The sequence below is a fragment of the Dufourea novaeangliae genome, unplaced genomic scaffold, assembly GCF_001272555.1.
Source record: "Dufourea novaeangliae isolate 0120121106 unplaced genomic scaffold, ASM127255v1 scaffold55, whole genome shotgun sequence".
Lineage (NCBI taxonomy): Eukaryota > Metazoa > Arthropoda > Insecta > Hymenoptera > Halictidae > Dufourea > Dufourea novaeangliae.
In genome coordinates, this window is record NW_015373934.1 from 719,240 (window position 1) to 739,593 (window position 20,354).

At 42.7% G+C, this 20,354-nt stretch overlaps 1 protein-coding gene across 3 annotated transcripts in view; it reads right to left on the reverse strand.

The window, feature by feature from the left end:
• Window positions 1-20,354, reverse strand: part of LOC107185258 (RNA pseudouridylate synthase domain-containing protein 2-like) — a 150,023-nt gene that overhangs the window by 36,193 nt on the left and 93,476 nt on the right. For all 3 annotated transcript variants that reach the window (XM_015572906.1, XM_015572905.1, XM_015572907.1), the window contains 2 exons: window positions 10,028-10,132; window positions 3,978-4,065 (listed from right to left, as the gene is read on the reverse strand). In XM_015572906.1, coding sequence (XP_015428392.1) covers window positions 3,978-4,065; window positions 10,028-10,132 — 193 coding nt within the window. The remainder of the gene's footprint in view (window positions 1-3,977; window positions 4,066-10,027; window positions 10,133-20,354) is intronic.

Here is a 20,354-nt window from a genome sequence, read left to right on the forward strand (position 1 = left end):
AGGGAATAATTTCTCGCGTGAGTCGTCGGGGCACACGGGAGCGAGAAATCAATGAGACCCGATACATCCTGACTGAGGGGGAGAATGTTGCGAGGCGGTTGCGAACTGTTTTAACCAGGAATAAACAGTTATCTTTATATTGTTACAGTTATCTTTAACAGTTATGTTTTTTAACAAATTCTTCTGGAACTTACATATGTTTCGTTTAAGAAGATATTCGTTCTCAGTCACACACAATTTAAAAAAAATTGATACAGACACGATTAGTCGTTTAGAAGAAAATTGAATGTCTAAAGGGATACCCCATTTCGTCCCACTGTGCGCCTGGAGGGGGTTGAGCGCCTCTGTTTAGCGAAGCCTCTGCTTAAAACAGAGGCCAAGACGACGAGTAGGAGGGAGGCAGATGTATCGTGAGCCAAGGATACCTCTGGCCAATAGCACGCTCTTAGCTCCCCTGGCAGAGATACGATCCGATCTAGATTTGAATCACGTAGATGCTCCTCCCCTTATATCTGCCCTGTGTGATACACGGTGTATCTAGCGGCGTCGAGGCTGATCGCTTCCCCGTGAAGCTTCCAAGCATCCGGTGAAACCCGTTGCACCTTGGACAACGGAACCGTTCGAATGCGAACCGATTCGATTGCCGTTGATTCACTGATCGATCCATTTAATTGTCCCGTGAATTCCCGTTCTGTCCGAGAATCGAGAGTAGTTTGCTTTGCGTCCTAGCAGTTCGTGAAACTTGGAACCGCTCGAGAAGGAATCAATGCAATCTTTGAGGGCTCACGTACCGATTTATTAAACTCGGCAAATATTTAATTTAATTCCGTACCAATAAGGAGGATCCTTTTTATGCAAAAGTTCAACAATACCATCGCGTGACACTATTAATATAACAGTTTTAAATTTACATATCATTCTCGTAGTTTCTGGTAGGTGGAAGTTTTGATCTTATATTTATTGGTCATAAGAAAAATTTAATTTGCCTGTTAAATTAGTTGGCCACGTGGAAATATTAGTTCGGTAACAAACTCTTCCGTTGATCGAAAGATGTCCAGAAGAATTCCATTCTTAGAGGTCCCACTGCTCGTTCCATCTTTCCTCCCCGATTGTTTCTCGATGTTCAAAAGATCGGCGGAACGAAATGTCGGTCTGTCTCGCGGTATGTCGATACAGCTTCGAATCAGCGCGAGATCGGAATACAGAACCCGCGTCGGCCCGTTAGGATGCACTTTAATTACCAGGACGTATTGACACTCGATAAATCGGGGAACGGGGGAACGAGAGAGAACTTTCCATTGGGTTATTAATTTAAGCCGGTCGGAATCTGTAATATTCACTCCCCTCCACCCTTCCCTTATCCACTCTGAACGGTCGCTTCTGCTAAACAACGGAGGGAAATCGATCGCCTGGGCCAACGGAACAACGAAGCGGCGAGCGATACTCATCGAGCACGGCGGTTTTTTAATTAACGTCGATACGTAATTAAAGCGACGCCGCGTCGCTGGCTCACCTACACACCACGGAACGAAAATCGTCACCGAATGGAAGGGAAATAGAAGACGGTCTGTGTGTGTGGTTTTTTTAAACGATTTTTGATGATTTGTCATATGAAGGTCAACTTTGTTTTTTTAAATGGAATCATATATTTTCTAATACACTAAATACACAATAAGTAACTTACAATTAGTACTTTATCTAGGGAATACCAAGTAGCATCAAGTAGTTAGATCGTCAAGACAAACCTACCTATAAACCACCAATTATTCCCTCCCAAAAAAATAATCGTTCACTCCCGCAAACAAATATCCTCCACCGGAAGTAAGTCATCTCTCCCCGTGGAACCAGGCGGGCGAAGTTCGCAAGACTCTCTGGACTCTGTTCGATAGCTATATCGATTCGCACTGAAGTTCATTATTGCAAGTTCCAGTCGCGCGATAACAGTAGACCGGCGGCGTTGGCGCGAAGTCAAAAGGAAAATGTGGCCCCGCTCGAAGACACGGTTAAGGACCGAATGTAGGCGCAAGCTTTCGTTGGATGCAAGATCGAAGGGAAAAGGGGGGGTTGGAGAATGGGGTGAGGGAGGGGTGAAAGGATCGATCGAATGTTTAGAGCTTGGCCGTCGTATCGACAACCGATATCTGCTCCACATTCGAATATAATAGACCGATGGCGACGACGTGTCGCCACCGTCGGGCCATTCTTCGGTTCCTCCTCCAGGCGAAACAAAGACCTGTTAATGCCACTCGAAAGACACACACACGGACAACCCCTGTTTCTACCCCGTGAGAACGGTCTTTCCTCCCCCCCTTAACGCGAGAAACGCATTCCCATTACCGGGAAGAGACTTCTGACACGACCGTCTCTCCCCTTTTCACGCACGTCACTTCTCCTCTAACCTGCTTTCTCCCTCATTCGCCTGGCGACTTCACTTTGTTACTTTTCGATTTCGAGTGGATCGATCCACGGATTAAAGGTGCGGCAGTGTCGAGGGCTTGGGAATAATGTGACACATCGGAGTGTGAAATACCGTGCAGAGGTGAATGTGTTTTGTGTGTGTGTACAGAGTGGAAAATATTTTTCTTGGGTGGAAAATTGTGGGGTCCAGTGCTACAGAGGGAGCTACTATTAATAAAATTTGTATTAATTCTGTCAGATATTTTCGTGGCTAGTTATTATACGTTAATTTATAATTACGTGGCAAAAATAGTGCATCGTACTACGATTGTAAATATATACAATTTTATGAAAGTCTTGAACCGCTAACTGCATTTGTCCTACTTACAGTACTGACATTTTAATAAGTTTTAGCACCGTGGATAGAGCTTGGAATTCTGAAGCCAATGATACTTGTTTCAACCTCATATGGTTATTAGTTTATAAAATATTTAATGTTCAGTGCCAGGAAGAGGTGCATTCCGTGATTCCAGTCGTAGAGCACGTACGGAAACTTAAAATTTTTGCAGATTCCAAAAGATTTTCACAAACTGTTGAATGGTCAGTTTCACAGAGAACATTTTCCCGCCATTTTCTAGCCCCTGTTCGATTTCATCGTTAGGCGTGAGAAGTGGTGGGGGGGGTTAACTGTGTCGACAATACCTCGACAGAACAGGGAGAGAATCCACCGTTGGATTATGGGCTGGATCGCGCCCCGATTCGCGGGATTATCCGCGATTACCTGGCAACAGTGCCGGCGAACCTGCCAGTTACCGGTGTAAGGTCGACGGGAAAGGGGGGGGGGGATGAGGCGATCAATGGTGTGGTCGGTCCCATTACTTCCTGTTGCTAAACACTATCCATACCGGTCGAAGTAGAGGACAAAAGGAAGTGAAGGTAAATTCGCGCGGTCAACGATTGGCAGACGCGTCTTACATCTATTTGCATTAAAATTCATCGCAACGATATCAGGAATCAAAAATATTAGGCACCCCCTCCCCCAAAATATGAATTTTTCAACACATTTTTGCATTAGGAGGATATCATCACACTATTGAAATTGTGAAAAATGATTATTTGATTGATTTTGTCAATATTTTGTTAGGCCACCCCTCTGCCCCAATGACTGACAATCACAGAGCAATTTATTTTGGACTTTCAACCCTGTTTTTTTTTTTTTTTTTTTTTTTTTTTTTTTTTTTTTTTTTTTTTTTTTTTTTTTTTTTTTTTTTTTTTTTTTTAAAGGAATTAACTTCCGTTGACGGTCACTTAATTTACTCCTTTTTCCTGCATGTTTCTAGAACTTTCTAACTTTCAAAATATTAACAGCAAAACGAAAGAGAACTCGACGTCCCTTTCTCTCTCTGTTTTTAAATTCCTTCGAGCTATCCCGACAAGGGATGCCGAACAAGAATAGAAAGGTTTCGATAAAATAGTTTTAAAGCTGTAACAATACCTTTATTGTTACAGCTTTTTTTTTTTTTTGCCTAACACATTTTGCCAAGGCTATATATGTGGTATGTATTTATACGTATACTGACCGTTCTCCACGTAATAGCTGGTCTCGTTGTACCGCTCGTCCGTGAATCCTGGCCTCTTCGCTTTCAGGGCTTTCGTTTCCAATTTCGCCTGGAACAAAGGGAGCCAGTAGATAAGTGAACCGTATGGTCAGACGACTGGCTGGATGGACGACACACGGACGTCCGGGAAAGTAAGGAGAAAATGAACGGATTGAAGGGAACAGACCGAGTAGTACAGGGCGACTTTCGAACAACTGTTTCCACGACCCTTTCTCTGGAGTTTCTTTTGGATTAGAATTCCTGGGGGATGATTTCTCGATCCTCGTTGAGTCGACGGTTTCGAATGATTTTTGGGGAACAATTGCAAGGAATTGGAGATGCGCGTGAATGTTAGTAACAGGCGTAAATTTTTGAAAAAAGGCGTGAAATTTCGATTTTTTTTTTCAGAAAATCTCAAAATTTATATAAATAACTGCACTCTTATCACAACTTTCCGAAGCCACCAACGATTTAGTTCATTTTTCGATCGTAGTACGCACCGACACAATTCGGTCGTTCAGCTTTAGAACACTCTGTACAAATGCAGTTACAGACGATCAAAAAGAAAAACTAGTTTGCAATTTACTACAGGAAAGTTACAGTAGTGCGCGTCGTTAGACAACGTCCAATTTCGCGTGTGTAGAAAAGAGAAAAGGAACGAGGTGAAAAAAAAAACGGGAACGGTTCTTTGATAAGGTAGCGTGATAATTTGTCGCGGCATTTATCATCTAACTCAGCCCAGTAGATAGTGACCGACTCGGTCAGCCGTGCGGTGGTCCCATTGGCACGGTTCGAAACGGGACACGGTATTATATCCGAACGCGTCGGTCGCGATAAACGTGGAAAAATTACGCGCAAAGTCCGGCCTCGAAACTCCGAGACAGCTGAGTCCTTTTTCTATTTTTTTTCATCGAGCTTCTGTAGAACGGCAATAACTTTGATTGCACAGCCTCGGGGGGCAAGAAAGAAACAGTGGAAGCCCCTTTGAAAGGAAAAGCACTAAACTTCGAACGGAGCGACAACGGGTTCAATTTAGATAGAAGCTCAACCAAACTTCAGAACTTGAATAAAATTTTCCCGCGCGTCGATTTGTTTTTTCGAATACAAAAATTAAAATTTGGCGAAGAATACAACAAGAATTTATTAACCCTTTAACAGCGTGGGATTTTCTTTTGGAAATGTGTACCCATCTATGTTTTACGAAAAATTTCAATTTTTATAGCAAAAGCTTTTTTATACTTTTTTTTATATAACGAGTACGCTCGTGTTATTACCAAAAATTGTGGTCGTTTAATGGCTAGTCAAACCCCTTAAAAGGCGCGTAGAACAGAAACAGATCTCTTGATTCTCCCTTGGAACGAACGTAAGGGACCTTTAGATTGTACAGTGGCGATGTGCTCGTGCAGCCCGTTCCCGTCACGCGTTTTAATTAAGACAATAATTAGTCGAAACACCGAGCCATGTAAATCGGATTAAGCCGGACGCGTAACACGAATTCGTGACGTGCAAACAATTCCCACCCATCCTTCGTCTGTCCATCGAATCGATCGGTATTCCATGGAACGACGGGATTGAAGGAATTCCACTGAAATGGGAATTTATATCTTCGTCGAACCTGGATTTATTAACCTCTTATTAACTACGACGTGGTGAACAAAGTGAACAAAGTTGGAAAACAAGTCCCATTTGAACCTTTACACGAAATTATCACCTGAACTATTTGTTATTTGAAAGGAAAAAAATTATCTCAAACATAAATTGCTTTCCTATGAGGGTCAAAAATCTAATCGAAGTGGATGTGCCTCAAAAATTTCGAAATGACCTTCATTTTTTTTTTTTTTTTAATAGACCTATATTTTTTCATTTAGGTAGACGTATAGCCCATTTTGTGAGGAATTCATTTACCCGTCCTTCAAGGTCATTCAAAGTCATTTATTCGAAATGGGAACGTTACGATCAGACCACGCCTAGTTACAACATCGTCGACGATTATATTAATATCCGGTTGGTATTATAAGGCTGTTACACGCTTGGGGGAAACTTTGTCCTTTCACGGTTGAAAGGAAGTTTCGAAGAAAGGACCCCTCGAGAGAGAACACGAACCTAAATACCACCGAGCACCGTGGTAAAGATTCCCGTGTCACGGATGGAACCTTTGAACCACGTGAATATCCCTCAACGGAAGAACGGAAGATTGTGCCTTGAACGATAATTTCATCAGCAAGAATACCCAAACGATCCAATGGATTAATTGTAACTGTAAGACGAGCGTTACTCAAGTATTCATTCGCTCTACCAACCCTCTGTTCCTTTAAACCCATTCCCATTTCAAAATAAAATCCCCTTATCACCACTCTACAATCCCAAATACCCTGTTAAATTAATAATTCCCCCATCAGTCTGTCCCCTATAATCCAAAAAACCGACGAAACTTCCCTTCAAACAGTGGACAGACACAACCAGTAAACACAGAACCTTAAATACGCCCAGGACCCTGAAATCCCTGGATCTCCTTTTCCCTGTCTCATAGGAGTAGGAAGAACGTGAAGGGAGTAAGATAAAAATAAACTTAATTTTGCCGCCCGATAGAGGAAAAGTCGCATCAGCAAGGATTAGAGGTGAATCGCGATAGGATGGATTCGCCGAAATTCGCGAAGGGGTAGAAGAGGGCAAGCAGTCGATGGATAACAAAGGAGACATTGACTCGTGGACGAGGGAACACCGTGACTCGAAAGGGGGTTGGGGGACGGAGAGGGAAGAGAGGAACGGCTTCAGGGCCGGTCGATACAGCCCCAAAAGTCCAGAACGACCGAGGGAGTAGGCGAGTGGCGCGAAAATTCGTGCTGATGGAAACATAAGTCAGCCAGCCGGGAGGGGTTAGAGTGAACGAGCGGCCGACTGGGGTTCGTTTCTTGCTATCCTCTTTTTCGTTCGTTTCTTTCACCCGTCGCACTGTTCCGCAGAGTTTCGACATCCGTGTCCGGAGCTCGTGAACACTTTATCCAGCGCGCGATCGAACAGCTGGCTAACCGGCGAGAGCCCAATACCGCGCTTCGACCCATTCGACGTCTTCCCCAATTCGTGGACCAGAAATATTAATGAAGTTTGCACGTTTGGAGTTTGGACGGAGGCGTGGTGGTTTGATTTTCCGGAGTTTCGCCGGGATGCCCCAGATACGAATGGATTACTCGGAGACGAACGAGGAATTGGGAGACGTGCTGGTTGGGTAACTTTCGCTGCTTGGGGTATATATCGTTTTTAATTATTCGAATTTTATAAATTCGTGGACAGGTTCTAGGTGCGATTGTGAACCAAGTGATCCTTCGGATTAAAATCACTCTCGAGTACGGAGGATCGAAAATCACTTATGATATAAACACAGTATATGTATAGTATATAGGTGACAAAAATTCGAAGGAACCAATGAGATTGGATGCTCGATTCAACCATAAAGGGAGAAAGTTTCTCCGAGAAAATGGTGGTTCTCACCGTTTCATAGTACCAGACCATCCCCCAATGAAAGACAGAGAGAGAGAGAGAGCAGTCACGAATGGCTACTCGAGTGGCGGCAAATTTGATTTAATGTATTCGCCGGACGGTAAATCAACGTCGCTCATTCGATTTACCAGAATGTTAATCTCCCGGGCGTGCTAATGACGTTTAAACGGCAATTAAATTTACATTAACGAAAGCGACGGAAGGGGGTGCGCGGTTAATAACCAATGACACGCATGTTTCGCGACACATTCACTCTGCATGTGCCTCCGAAATCGACGAATTTATTTGTCGAAACAAATTTTTATCGCAAACATTCACGAGTCATTAGAAAAACGACAAACGGTGAACAAGTTAATATTTCAACAGAATTATAAAATATTTGATTCTAGGCCAGCGCGTATCAAACAATTTTCCATCGAATGTCGATCGAGTATCGTTTCGATATATTTATTTACTTAGAAAATATATCTATTTGCGTAACATTAGCGTTCTGGCGGCCAGCTCTGCATCAAAGTACGCCGTGTCTATTTGTGAAACATCAATCGTTTTGATGGCCAACTTCTGCATCAAAATACTCCATATCTACTACTACCGAATAAATAACAAAATTGTCCAATAACCGTTTAAAAACACATTCGTCAACCACCATTTAGCTCACTGGCGTATGGAAGTCGTTTCTACATCGCGAACAAAATCACAGATTCTGTACAGAATTCATAGCGTGTATTTCGTGTTCCCCTTTCGCGAAAGAATTCCTTTTTTTCGCGTAACTTTCCGTCGTAATTACCACGGTATGGAGCACCCCAGACGAGCCAGGATAAATTCACCGTCACCTTTTTGTTTTTCTTTTTTCAATGCCAAAACGAAGGGTCTCAGAGCCTCCGCGACTCGAGAGAAAGATCCTCTCGAAATTAATTGCTCAAGGTACCCGCTTAAAGTCTTAACCGCTCGGTGCTTTCGAGTTTCGTTAATCCGCCACTAATCCTACGGGGGAAACACACGCGTGTTATGGGAATAATTCCAAGTAACTGTTCGGGTGTGAATGAATCGATGGTCGAGCAAAACTTTCTCTCCCACGTTCGTGGATTTGCTGGTTGGTGACCGTCACTCGGATCTTGGAGATCTCGAGAGTGATACGGGACGAACGTGGAAAACGGTACACGTGATCTACTTCGTGAATGTTGCACCTGGATATTCAATTATACATAAATTGTTTTAGATAGGTTCTCCCCTGGAGGATTACCCGATTCTGGAACAGAAAGAAAAGAGCGCCGACACGCTAGATAATTCGGAGCTTCGAAAATCTTTCTGCACGAGGGCGGCTGCAACCTCGGGAAACTACGGTGCATTTTCCGGGGCCGCCTGTTGCTGAGCAACACGTCGCCGCGAGGAAGACACTCTCTGTCGACGGAAAAGGACGAATATCCGACGATTTCGATGGACAGAACACACAGAGATTCAACCCTCGGTTCAAACATTGATCGAGTAGTGATTATTATACTGCGGATTTTTATGCAAAACGAAAAGTTTCTAAAGTAATCGATAAAGACAGGAGCAATTGCAGAAATTTATTTTCCCTCTTAAGCATCTTATTGTATTTCACGGTTTTATCAATCGAAATCGAGTATGATGTATAGTCTGGATACTAAGAGGACAATAAATCGACATACAGGCGAGAGTCGAAGAATCGAGGGCTAAGATGGCGATAAATCGACCCACACCCACACACTCACATGGGCGAGAATCGATGAATAGAGGCGAAACGTCGTTAATAGCGACGGGAATCAAGCGAGTGATCGACGAATCTGAAAAGCCCGGGCGGTGACGGCGAGTTCACCGCCGTTTATTCCGTTAATAACGACTGGCCGTTTTGGATTAATGAGGAGACGTGGAGCATGATGGGGCGCCCGGGATCTGCTCTCTGGCCCGTCGAATATCGACGCGAACGACCGAGATACCGTGACACAAGTGGAAATGAAATATGTGCTCCGTTTCTCGGCTCTGCTATACACCGATTTCATACGGCTAAGGAGCTGCTGCTCGCCTGACGCGGGGCTGGCACTCTCCCCACGGGCTCGAAAATAGACATTCAAGAGGGGGTCATCGATGGTCTCTCCATTCTGTTTCTTTCTTTTGTGATTTTCTCTCGTCTTCGGCGCGTGGAACGTTCCTTGCGTAACACAAGGAAAACTCGAGCGTCGAAGCGAAACGTTTGGTCGTTTCCGTTTAACCTTTTATGCTGGCATTGTATGGAAGAGTCGAGACTATACTTTGCCTTGGAAATTTAGGGAAATTCTTGAAGCAATGGGAATTATTGACGGATGACTATAGAGTCACATTTGGGATACAAAAAGCGTTCAAGTGGGGGACTATGGTAGAAATATAGTACACAGCTTGCTGATTTTATAGTCACCCTTTAGTAGACAGCAGGTCGATGTTGGGTGACTATAGGTCATCGTTGGTAAGGAAAGAGTTAAAAGAAACAAGGTGAACGTTTCTTTTTCGTTTAAAGTGAGTACAATACTGTTTCGTACCTTCTTCAAGTCTTTGCTGGCATCGGCTTCCTCAGCCTTCCGCTTTTCCGAGATCTTCGGGGTTGGGACAGCGATCGTCGCTTCCCGCAGTGGTTTCAGATCGACCTGAAACAGAAACGAACACGTTATTAATCTCTCTAATATACCTTTCGATACCTTTTGATACTTCTCATTGAATACCTTACAATCAAACTATTCAAATATCATCGATATGTCTCGGTATCAGTCCGTCCACTACTCATCGATCGAACCCGTGTATATCAATTAGAAAACGGTTCCGTCAAGTAGTATAACACATATCGTATCAGACGTATTTCACGCATGTACGTTTACCCCTATTTCCCACTAATAATCATTACCTGTAACGTAATTTTAACTACTGTTAAATATATATTGGTAACAGAAACAATACATTGAACGCAATTTCGTCGTTCTTGCCTTACGTCGCAGTTTGGCATGTGTATCGTAGAAGTTCTATGTCCTAGAAAAATGTTGCGCAAATTTTTCTTAAACCACCCTCTGTTGTACACTTTTTAGGTGAGTCGAAAATTCGACAAGACATCCGTCGTTTCTTCCTTATTGTCGTTAATAGGAGGCCAGAAACGTGTTCTCGGAGAGACGAGCATCGATTCACGCTAATCGGTTTAACTCGTCCCTGCTTTACGCGCAGCCCCGCACATGCTAATTTCTCGTTAGCAGGGGACGGCCTAATAGAGAGGGAGAGAGATGGTCGTCGATTTACTGGCCGGTAATTTTGGACGGTCCAGCGTAATGGCGCGAATCGGCGAAACGTCGGTTAATCGATGACGCCTGGACAACACCGCGTTAATACAATTAGATACTTCGTATCCCACACCTCCCCCAGTCGGTTCGTCCTTGCACGATTCTGTCACGTAACGTTTTACGAATTAACAGGTTCGCCTGGCAGAAAGACGATTCTCTCTGTCGTCTCAGTTAGATTCAGGAAACGAAGGACTGTGGCGCAGAGACAGGCACCTCGATTAAACTATCAAGGAAAGATCACGTAACGTCATGGCAATTAATTTTTTAGAGTACAGATTCTATGCGTTTCTTGCAGAGGACACCGCAGGATTCGAACGCAATAACACGTTAACTCGAATGAACGATCGATTAGTATGTCACTAGATTGTTGACTACACGTAACATTCAGCTGGATTGCGACAGACAGGTGTTAATTGGAAGAAATACACCGATGGTCTTGGATAATTTACAATTATCAATTACATTTAAATTATAGGTACGGATGATTCTTTGGGCATTTGAACGAACGTGAAACAAAGACGACGTAAAAAAAGAAAGGTATTTAAAAAGTACAAACGACGATCGATTGAAACGTGTACGTTCAATCAACGGACACGGACGGATATTTTCAAAAGTTCCGCGGATTCGCGAACGCCCGGAGTAATTAGGTGTCGAAGTTTTAATTGGCGCGTTAAGGTTTTCCTCTGGGGCAAGAACCGGCCCGTGAAAAGATTAATGGATCGAAGATTTAACAGCCGCGGCCGCAAGAATAATTAAGCGGCTGGAAATTAACTCGGTGATCAATGTAAGAAAAGCCGCCGTATAATAAATGCAGGGTGCACTTTGTGGTATGTCTACTATTTTAATAAAAAAAAAAAAAAGAAATTGGTTCGACGATTATTAATCGATTTTTTTCAGCTAGATCCGTAAAACGGACCACTGTCGATCGTTTGGGCACGCAGCACAGTGGTCCAAAATTAAAATTCAGCAGCTGATACACTTACTTAACTCAAACGATCAAAAAATGTTGTACCTTATAATTTTATTTTAGTGGCGGTGTAGGCAGATCAAAAAGATAGTGTTTCGTCTTGGGAATCGTCTACCAAAACTCGTCAGTGGGGCTGACAGTAGACGACCCTACTTTTTTTTTCCTACTTTTGATTACGATTGATGATACGAAAGGATCCGGGGGAACAATAAAAAATCTTCTATGGTCAATAATAAGTTGATGTGAGTGTTAAGAAATTGAAAAAAAAAAACTGAAATAAATTTCTTCTTGACCCCTTTCAACTGCGTTTGATTCTGGACAATTGTGCGTGGCATAGCTCGATGCAGCAGTCTCGTGTTTACACGCAATCAACTTGATTCCCAGCGACCAACGATCCACGGGAGCTTCACCGTGTCATTACAGAGTCCATCGTGCATCGATGACTCCGTTTTACTCCGCTTTCCCCGTGTGCCCGATTAAAACCGTGCAATTACTCCTCTCGACTACGCTCGCTGGCCTATTGTCTTCCTAAGCGGTCTAAGGAGAAACGGAACGTTCGTGGTCAGACACAGCGCTCGCGCTGACTGGAGCGAGCCTCTCTTCCGCGCTTGACTGGGTCAAGGTCCGTTCCAGTGGAGGATCTGGCGCGAATGCTCGCCTGTCGAGCGTCGTTTGTCTTTCTGAATTCTGGAAATTCGCATGCTTCCCCCGACACGTCGTTGTCCGTGGCTTTTGCTTCGCGAATTTTGAACGCACGAGGGTCGATATAATCCATTAGGTCGTTCGAGGAAAAATGAACAAAAAAGGGATATTGATTCCACTTGTAAAATTTGATTAGAAATTGTAAAAATTGTAGATTGGTATGTTACATTAGAGGGCGGTGATACAGTTCATGTATCATTACTAGACTTCGGATTTTATGCGCTTATAGCATGAAGTATATGGCGAAATGTAATTGAAAGTAAAACTTCCATTGGGTTTAATATATTTCTCATGTTATTCTTAACGCAATAAATTCCCTAGGAGGAGAAAAAAGTTGTTTTTAATTTTGTTCAAAAATGTTATTTTGTAAAACGATCCTTAGTCTACTTATTACCTCCATTCTGGCTCTAAGGTCTTATATATATGTGTAAAGGTTATTGAAAATTTCATGTTACACACAAGTGGTATACTTCGTTGGGTTTGGAAAACAGAGTACTACTGTTTCCCCTTTCATTGTTTTCTAACATTTACCATTTGCAAGAGTGGCTACTAATAACGCGAACACCCCGTATATATCGGAAACGTGGTTATCATTGTTATCCGTTCGTAAACATCTTGCAATGAATCGTCCGATCTATTCCACGATTGCACATTATGACACAACTTTATTAATGCAACCGTTCAATCTATTCAGGCTGGGGGGCACCTAACGGTTACAGGCGCAATTTATCGCTCGTGAAACACCAGGTCGGTTTCGCGATCCTCGGGAAGGTTCACGATCCCGCAATTATCCCATCAGGATTTAGTCGCGATTACGATTAAGCGATCCTTAACAATGACGACGGGAAAATACGAACCTCGCTGAGAGAAGAAAAAGAAAAAAAATATACACAGAAGCCGAGTATAATAAGAGCCGTCGTGATTAACCTGCTTGCAGCGCTCTGTAATTCCGCGAGTCGCTTTATTGCGTTCGCTGAAACCTTATTGCCACGCGCGCGATCGTTGCCTCGCCGTGGAAATCGTGTAACACACAATTTCACTCCGGGGCTAATATCGTGCGGGCATCGACATATTTTAATCGGCGGTAACCAGTACTCTTGTGAAAATACCAGCTTGTTGAAAATCGATCGAGGATTCTCGGTAATAAATCACCGCTTTATTAACCCTTAACCCCTTTCGACGTTTGTCGAGTATACTCTAGATGAAAAGATGGGATTATTTTGTTTAACGGCGAGTATACTCGTGGGAGAAATAAGAACAGAATAAATGGATTTGCTGTAAAATTGAAATAAATTCAAATGAAATGACAAAATTACTCTTGCGACCCGAGCGCTATCTCATAAAACAGCCCTCCCTAGTACATGTACTGTTGCATATTTCCTTTTTTCTTTGATTGATTTTTTTTTTCTTTGTACATTTTCTTTTTTTATCCTGATTCGCGTCGATGAAGGTTTCACCTTGGATAACGGGGAAAGAGGGACACTTGACGCGCGGCAAGTCTGAATCGCCGTGGGTTGGGGGAGCGACAGGGGCGATCAATATCAAGAATCCGAATTCGCGAAGAACAGAAAAGGAACATCTACAATATTCCCGGAGGATGATCGTGTTTCGGATGTTTTGCGTCTACGTTCAATCATTCGAAAATCATTCTATCGCGACCAGAAGCAGCCAAAAGTCTTGTCTTTTTACGCACGGTTATAGAAGACGAAGCAGAATGAATGATACGATAAAGACATTTGAGGCAAGTCTATGTAGAAAAATAAGTCGAAAATGTAGAATAAAAAAATGTTCGTCTTCTGGATAATCGAAGTCAAATAACACACAGGGTGTTAGAAAAACAAAAATGTAACCTTTTTCTCTACAGAAACAGAAAAAAATGCTCTATACAAGTGCTAACATTTTTTTCATGCTCCCTGTATTCCTCTCCTGACAGGACTTCTGCCCAAACCATGGGAAAACCACGGCTCCCGAGACAATATCGCAATGTCATTGCCATTTCCACCGAAACTTTGACATTAATAGTCCACAGTAGTATAGTATACTTTTATTTCCATGGCTCTAGAACATTCGAAAAAGTATGAAAATTAATATCCGCAAGAACTTGCCCTAGCTCTATGTTCTACACGATCGACGATCAAGATCATTTTCACGTGTCGTACATCCGATCAGACTGGTAGAGAGCTTCATCATTAAGCACACCATCCGCAACTGGACAGCACCCCGAACGAAAAAAATAAAAGACCCAAAAAAAAAAAAAAGTAAGGAAAGCCTAGGCTCAGTGTCCACGGAAGAAGGAAAGCAAGGTAGGCGACGATCGCGTTCGAGGGACGATGGTATCCAAGCAACAGATATCATTACGTGGAACGCAGGAGCGGCAAGGGATGGAAGAGGGGCAGGTGCACGCGAATAAAGGATTCGCGTTCCTTCGGCCGACCTTACTCGGGGGAGGAGGGGGGCATTGTCAGACGTTATGGTGGCAGGATAACGCTAGGGTAGAAGAAGCCGAGGGGGCAAGCAAGCAGCCACACACCGCAATGCAGGCAAGGGCGTTGTCAGGGGCGACCCTAGCGACCGTAAGACCTGATTCGCGCCGAACCAGAACCGAGTCGGTCTCTCTGAACCGCCGCGAAATAATAGCCGACCGGCCACCACCCCCTTCCACGTGGCGGGCTATCGATCCTTGATTTTCGACCGTGGCTCGACGCCCCCTCGACCAACGGGACGAATGCGCCCGATACGTTGATTCGCGATTCCGCGAGATATGTCACTGATGTACACCGACGAGCAAACTCGGCTTCCACTAGGGGAAAAAGTAACGTAGGGTAAGGGCCTCCTATCACTTGGTAAATTTATTTCAAGTACTGAAATAAATGTTAAATCGAATGTTAATTTGGCATACATTTCAGTAATTCCAAATACTAATTGGTAGCTGGCCCTTTCCGTACGTTACTATTTCCCCCTAGTGGAAGCCGAGTTTGCTCGTGAGGGTACGTATGTCCAGTTTGAACCGACCTGTAGGACAACTTGCAAATCTTTGCTAGTGAGAAGAGGACAGCGACTATTTGGGTAGTGGGATTTTAATGGGGACTTTTGGGACGAGTAGTACGCCTTTTTCTCATTAGATATATAGTTTAGTATATAATAGTTATCTAATTATAGTTCTGTCTAGTAGTCCATATTTGAAAAAACAGCGAAACTCGAGAGAAAGGCAATATTGGGTGTTTACGAAGTCTGGGAAAAGAAGAGAATTCAACGTTAAGGGAGGCAATGTCAAAATTTAAGGTGTCCAGAACGTTCCTATATTTGAGCAAAGAACAGAAATCAACAGAATGGGAGGTAATGCCTTAAAATATAGGGTGCCCACAAAGTCCCTATCTAGTAGTCACTACATCTGAGACAGAAAGACAATAAAAGTAAAATATCATCCATTTTGCACGATTTCCTCTTCTGTTGTTTTTTATTTCGATGAGGGGGTAGGGATCGTCGTCGCATTCCCCGTTCCAGCCGGTCAATTTTCATACCGGGACGAGTCGAACGACGGAAAAACAATATTTATCGACGCTGTTGACCGAAGCTCGTGATAATTAATAGCGTTCGAGGGGTAAATTGCGATTTCGGTGTGGCCGATTGCGATTATTACTTCTTGTTCGACACCGATTTATCATGTCCTTCGTAACACGCGACGCATCGTTAATCTCCGGCATGAAAATGAAAAAGAAACAGGCTCTCCCGCCACACCCCCCTCCCCAGTGCTGATTTTCGTAATTACCGTCCGGTAAATATTAGCCTTGGAATGGGAATCGAAATTCCCATTCGTGTCACTGTTCGTGCCTTGATCGTTTCATTTTGTAATTGACTCACACATTTGATACAGTATGGAATATTTGAAATTTTAATTTGTTCTTACTTATATAGGTTGCTCAGAAAAAGTAATAATATTAGTTAATCAGGTTTAATTTTCCGGTTATTACCGATTAGACATAACCGAATTATAATCGTTTTATCGAAACACGGCGATGTCTACACGTGAACTTTAAATCGTCAGTGGATCCAGCAAAAGAAACACAAGAATTTATTCAAAAGAAAATGTTACCCTCCATTAGAATTCATAAATCGTAATAATAATTCCGCTAATATCTGCATAAATATATAAATATGGAGATGCCTTTAAAAAAAAAAATAGTCTTCAGAATCTACGTTACCCTTTCCTCCCCCTAACGAACCACTAATTTAACATAAGTGGAGAAGGGTCGCAGCCTCTAAAAGACAGTCGCGTCACGTAACAGGCCTTGGAAAATTCATTAAATATTCGTCGCTGTAACGGCACAAAAGTGGAATGGCTAATGGGTCCGAAGTTTATGCATCTTGTTACATTATATCTTCATAGGTAGGGGTGTGGTTGCTTTTTCCTTGGACATTAACGATCCCAAGCTTCCTCGAAGATTCGAGCTCGAAGTGAAACGTATCGCGCGATCGTGAGGCACATACCGTTTTGAAAGTTCAACAGGGAAAATCGGTCTGATTAGTGGTGTTCAGTCAATTAACACGCTAACTGCCACAGTGGAAAATGCCGCACGTAGTCAGACACGCGATATTTCATTTTTTTCTTTCTTTTTCAAGTCATAAATCATCGAAAATATATGGATTTAGTTAAGAGAGGTTGTTATTAAATAATATGTTCTTAAATTATACTGCGATATTAACACTAGAACTACCGACGATAAACGCATATTTACTTCGATCGGTGGATAAACGTGAAAAACTTTTGAAAATTTAAAACTTGACTAATGTCTTCACTTTCATATCGTAATAAAAGATGCAAAAGATCTGAGAAAATGTATTGTGATAACATTTTAATAGTAGTTCTAGTCTTAATTTTACACAAAAATTTTGTAACGATACTTAAACAATACAGCCTATTTCCAATGTTGTTGTTATGTAGTATTTAAAAGCCTTTACAATAAAAATTATACATATCCAGTGTGTCTTATGGTACTGTGGACCGTGTACAGTAGTTGTTGAAACTTATAGTAGTGGAGCATCATTTATGTCGTCAGTGAAGGTAGTGTAAGTATCAAATAGGACAACAAAATCAGTTTATCGATGTATAACGTCTAAAGGATGTAAATGTCACCCGTGTTTGGGTGACGTGTGGGGCAGTGAAAGTGTTAAACGTTACTGAGCCAACCGTCGGAACCTTGTTCTATTTCCGGTGTAGAACCCCCGAAATCCACCCTCCGATTCGGGACTTCTTTACCGTGGCCTCTCTCCAGTTCACGAGCAACTTTCCAACGGGTCGAGAGAAGTTCCGAGGGAGTTCCGGTAAGGCCGAGAGAGCTCTATCGCGGTATAATCCGATTGCTTCCGTCCGAATCTTCGAGTTCTTTAAATCTACCGTCAGCCCTTGGAAAAGTATGGACTTTCCGAGAATATTAGCTCTCAGAGGAACCGACCACCCATCCTCCCCACCGACGTTTGCTGTATGGAAAACATCTTGGCTGGCTTTACCATCGATTACGAAACTTCAGGCACGAGTCGAGAAACTGATACAACCGATCGAAATGAAAAGAAAAAGTGACGAGGGAGGCGGAGCTTTTAGAATTTTTCTTTAATCAGTTCGGTAAACCCCGAACATCCGGATCAGAGAAAGTACAGTTCGATCATTTTCATTAATAACAAAAAACCTCTCGAAGACTCTCTGTTAACGAGGGAAAAAGATGCGCTATTCGATTCGTTTGTATTTACAGTCTTTAAACATTTCCGTTGAAAGTCTCCGAGCGAAGAATTGTTCTATTACATCGTCCATTATGGGAATGTGAACACTTAACCGAGAACATCCAAGATATTCAGGTGCCTCACCCCTGCATAGTAGGTAAAATAAATCTCGTAAATTAATAAATCGCTGGTGGCTAAAGGTTCAAACAATCGACATATATACAAATCTTATCGATTCGACATCGTAACAACTGACAATCGTTTAGAATTCCTTGAAAATTCCAAAATTTCACCTCTTTGGAAATTCCATTGGGCTGAGTATTTCCTGCACGCGCGAACGCAATCATTCTTGTTTATTCGGAAACAAACCTAATCACTCACGATTGTCGAGGGGTGGAGGGCTCGATCGATCGAGCCTAATCGGGCAAAAAGCGCCATTGAAATCATCCAGGATTCCGAGGCTGTCTGTACCACGTATTGTTCGCGCGAGGCTCGCTTAAAGCCCTCCCCTGGCAGAATACAAATCGATCGTTAACGCGATCGACGATTTCGTGCGGCTTCACGAAATTCCGCCATTGAATTTTCCGACTAATCGCTCCCGAAAACACCGGCGTGTGCATCGTGCCTGGACATTGTGTAGCGTTTAGAAAATACTACAGCGACAAGAAAATTGCTGACTTTGTTTCACAGAAAACACAAAGATGAAAACACCAGACGAACGCACACGGAGACAATAGTCGGAGCTGGAAACGAATAATCTTTCGAACCGTTGCTCGATTTTCCTTAAACGAAAGACAAGATTTACGATTCGCTTGATAACTAGACAACGGAAGTTTATGCAAATTTACAATTTCAGATATGGATACATAAATAAAATAAACAAAATTTCGAATTTCGTAGTGCTCCAGTCCGATAAGTATCCCAGTGCTTACATATGCAGTACAGTAAATGATCGATGAGTGTTCGAAGGCTCCTCGATACTGACAAGTGGTAAACTTTTTAACGAGGTTTAGCACAGTAATAAAGTTTGGAATTCCGAAGCCAATGATGTTTGTTTCAGTCGCGTGCGGTCATTAGCTTATGAAATATTTAATGTTCAATGCCGAGAGGTCCAGAATCAGTGAAGTATAAAGGGTTAAACAGAACTGGTAGTTCATTATCATAATTATCATCGAACCACTGTTATTTCTATCGCATCGCCAGCACGTTGTCATTTTCAGTGCACCGTTTTCGACCTCTGTGTATGTAAATGAAAAATCAATAACAGTTGTAATTAGCCCTGGACGCTCACGAAGCCTCTGGATGTGGTCGTGGGGTTCTGTGTCGCAAGGAAAAATAGGGGAAACGCGGTCGTCCGTCATTGAAATTGCGAAATTTTAAACCGGAAAACGACAAACAGCAGAAATTACGGGCGTTCGGGAATGAAAACCGCGTCGCGTTTCCCTGGAAAACTTCATTGAAAACAGTGCACGTATGTGTGGAAAAACATGGGAAAAACGAAGAGCAGAGGGGAGGGAGGGAATTTCCTTCGAGCCAATTTCGAGAAACAAATGCAATAAATTTCCATTGCAAACGATGATCGACAACGATTTCGTTCGTGTCGCGAGGAAAAATGGAAGCACACAAAACACCAGTCGTGACAACGCTGCAGAATTTAATTCTTCGTTAGAAAGGTAACACGGATCGGCTAGAATTGGTGGTAGTGAAGGAAAAACAAATAAAATCGGCGCAATCTTTCTGCAAATGTGTACCGAAATAAAATGTCTTTTTCATTGATTCACGGTATTAGTTTTGGAAGAGGCGATGACGGGAAAAAATCCACTCGGAGAGCATAAAAGTTTATGGTTTTGCGTACTACACATATAAAGGGTGTCTCAGCAAGAACTTGAATTTCGAATCCCGTGCCAGATTCGTCTGTCAAATGGTGAGTCAGTCATATTTGGCGGCTTTTTTAGATAATACATTGAATACTTTGGAAGAACGTTTGTTAATAGTGAAACCCCATTATAAACATTACAAACGTTGTTGCAAACCAAATTTCCAGGTCGTGTCATCTTTCGTCTTAGAGACCAAAACTGGCCGCCAAAAAGTTGCGATTTAACCTGTTTGGATTATTTCCTCTGGGGATTTTTTAAAAGTAAGGTCTATACAAACCACCCC